General features: G+C 67.0%; 1 protein-coding gene across 1 annotated transcript in view; it reads left to right on the top strand.

Moving 5' to 3' along the window:
• The window catches only part of IRX2 (iroquois homeobox 2), a 67,353-nt gene that overhangs the window by 3,682 nt on the left and 62,210 nt on the right, over nucleotides 1-1,461 (top strand). Inside the window, exons 2-3 of the mRNA XM_012721733.1 lie at nucleotides 487-1,018; nucleotides 1,218-1,458. Coding sequence (XP_012577187.1) covers nucleotides 487-1,018; nucleotides 1,218-1,458 — 773 coding nt within the window. The remainder of the gene's footprint in view (nucleotides 1-486; nucleotides 1,019-1,217; nucleotides 1,459-1,461) is intronic.

The raw sequence follows: 1,461 nt of genomic DNA, 5'->3' as shown, positions 1-1,461 counted from the left end.
CCGCCGCTGGACCCGACCAGGGTGGCGGCGAAGCGCCTTTAGGCCGTTTGGGGCCACTTCGGGGGGCAGTCGCCAGGCCCGCCCCCGGTGGGATTCCAGGGCTGCGCTGAGTCGCCTGGGTCTGGGCGAGGTCGCAGAAGTCTCGAATTTAAACGTTAAAGGCTGAATTAAAATGCTAATTACGCGTATTTGAAGAATTCGAAACGGTGACTGGCTTCTGAGTTGCAAATTGGATTTGCGGAGCTTTAGCGCGCTGAATAGCGGCGCGGGGGGCTGGGGGTGGTTTTTGACCATATAAGGGCGGGGAAGGGGAGCGGGAGGCGGCAGCTCGGGGGAGCCCAGCCGCGATTTAGATATCAAGAAGCTACCTGTGGGCCTGGCGCGGCTTCCGTTACTGACCCGCGGCTCTGGGGAAACAGGTCGTCGTAGGAACAGTGAGCTCCTTGAGGAAACAGAATAAAACTGCGGTGTTGCCGCGTTCGGCAGCTGGCCAGCAGCTGGCCTCCGCGCAAGGCGCTTTCCTTCTGGCCTGCTGCAACGAAAGGGAGGCGCGGGCGGGGGGCGCTCCACGCTGCGGCCAACCCTCCCCCCCAACGGGCTCTCTCGTTCCAGGGCGCACCCTACGACGCTCACGCCGCGGGCATGACGGGTGCCATCAGCTACCACCCCTACGGCAGCGCGGCCTACCCGTACCAGCTCAATGACCCCGCGTACCGCAAGAACGCCACGCGGGACGCCACGGCCACGCTCAAGGCCTGGCTGAACGAGCACCGCAAGAACCCCTACCCCACCAAGGGCGAGAAGATCATGCTGGCCATCATCACCAAGATGACCCTCACGCAGGTGTCCACCTGGTTCGCCAACGCCCGCCGGCGCCTCAAGAAGGAGAACAAGATGACCTGGGCCCCAAGGAACAAAAGCGAGGACGAGGACGAGGACGAGGGCGACGCGGCCAGAAGCAAGGAGGAGAGTCCCGAGAAGGCGCAGGACGGCGCCGAGACCTCCGCGGAGGACGAAGGTGAGCCCGCGCTGCGCGTTCTTCCCAGGCGGGGCGCAGGGCCCAGGCTGGGAGAAAGCTGTGCGCCGGCACCCTGCTTTAGCAGGAGGACCCAGCAGGGCCTTGGCCCCCTGGGGGTCCGTGTGCCCCGCAGGGTTTGGGGGGGCAGGGGGGCAGAGGGGAGAGGAGGCGCCTCCCCCACGACCATGCGCGCCCGCAGGGATCAGCCTGCACGTGGACTCGCTCACCGATCACTCCTGCTCCGCGGAGTCCGACGGGGAGAAGCTGCCCGGCCCCGCCGGGGACCCCCTGTGCGAGTCGGGCTCGGAGTGCAAGGATAAATACGACGAGCTGGAGGACGACGAGGAGGGCGACGAGGAGGGCCCGCGGGACCTGGCGCCGCCCAAGCCGGTGACCGCGTCGCCGCTCACTGGCGTGGAGGCGCCGCTGCTGAGCCCCCCGCC

This window comes from Condylura cristata, unplaced genomic scaffold (genome assembly GCF_000260355.1).
Source record: "Condylura cristata isolate star-nosed mole 26May11 unplaced genomic scaffold, ConCri1.0 scaffold00007, whole genome shotgun sequence".
Lineage (NCBI taxonomy): Eukaryota > Metazoa > Chordata > Mammalia > Eulipotyphla > Talpidae > Condylura > Condylura cristata.
Note: the sequence above shows the minus strand (reverse complement) of the source record. Positions and strands in the feature narration are given on the sequence as shown.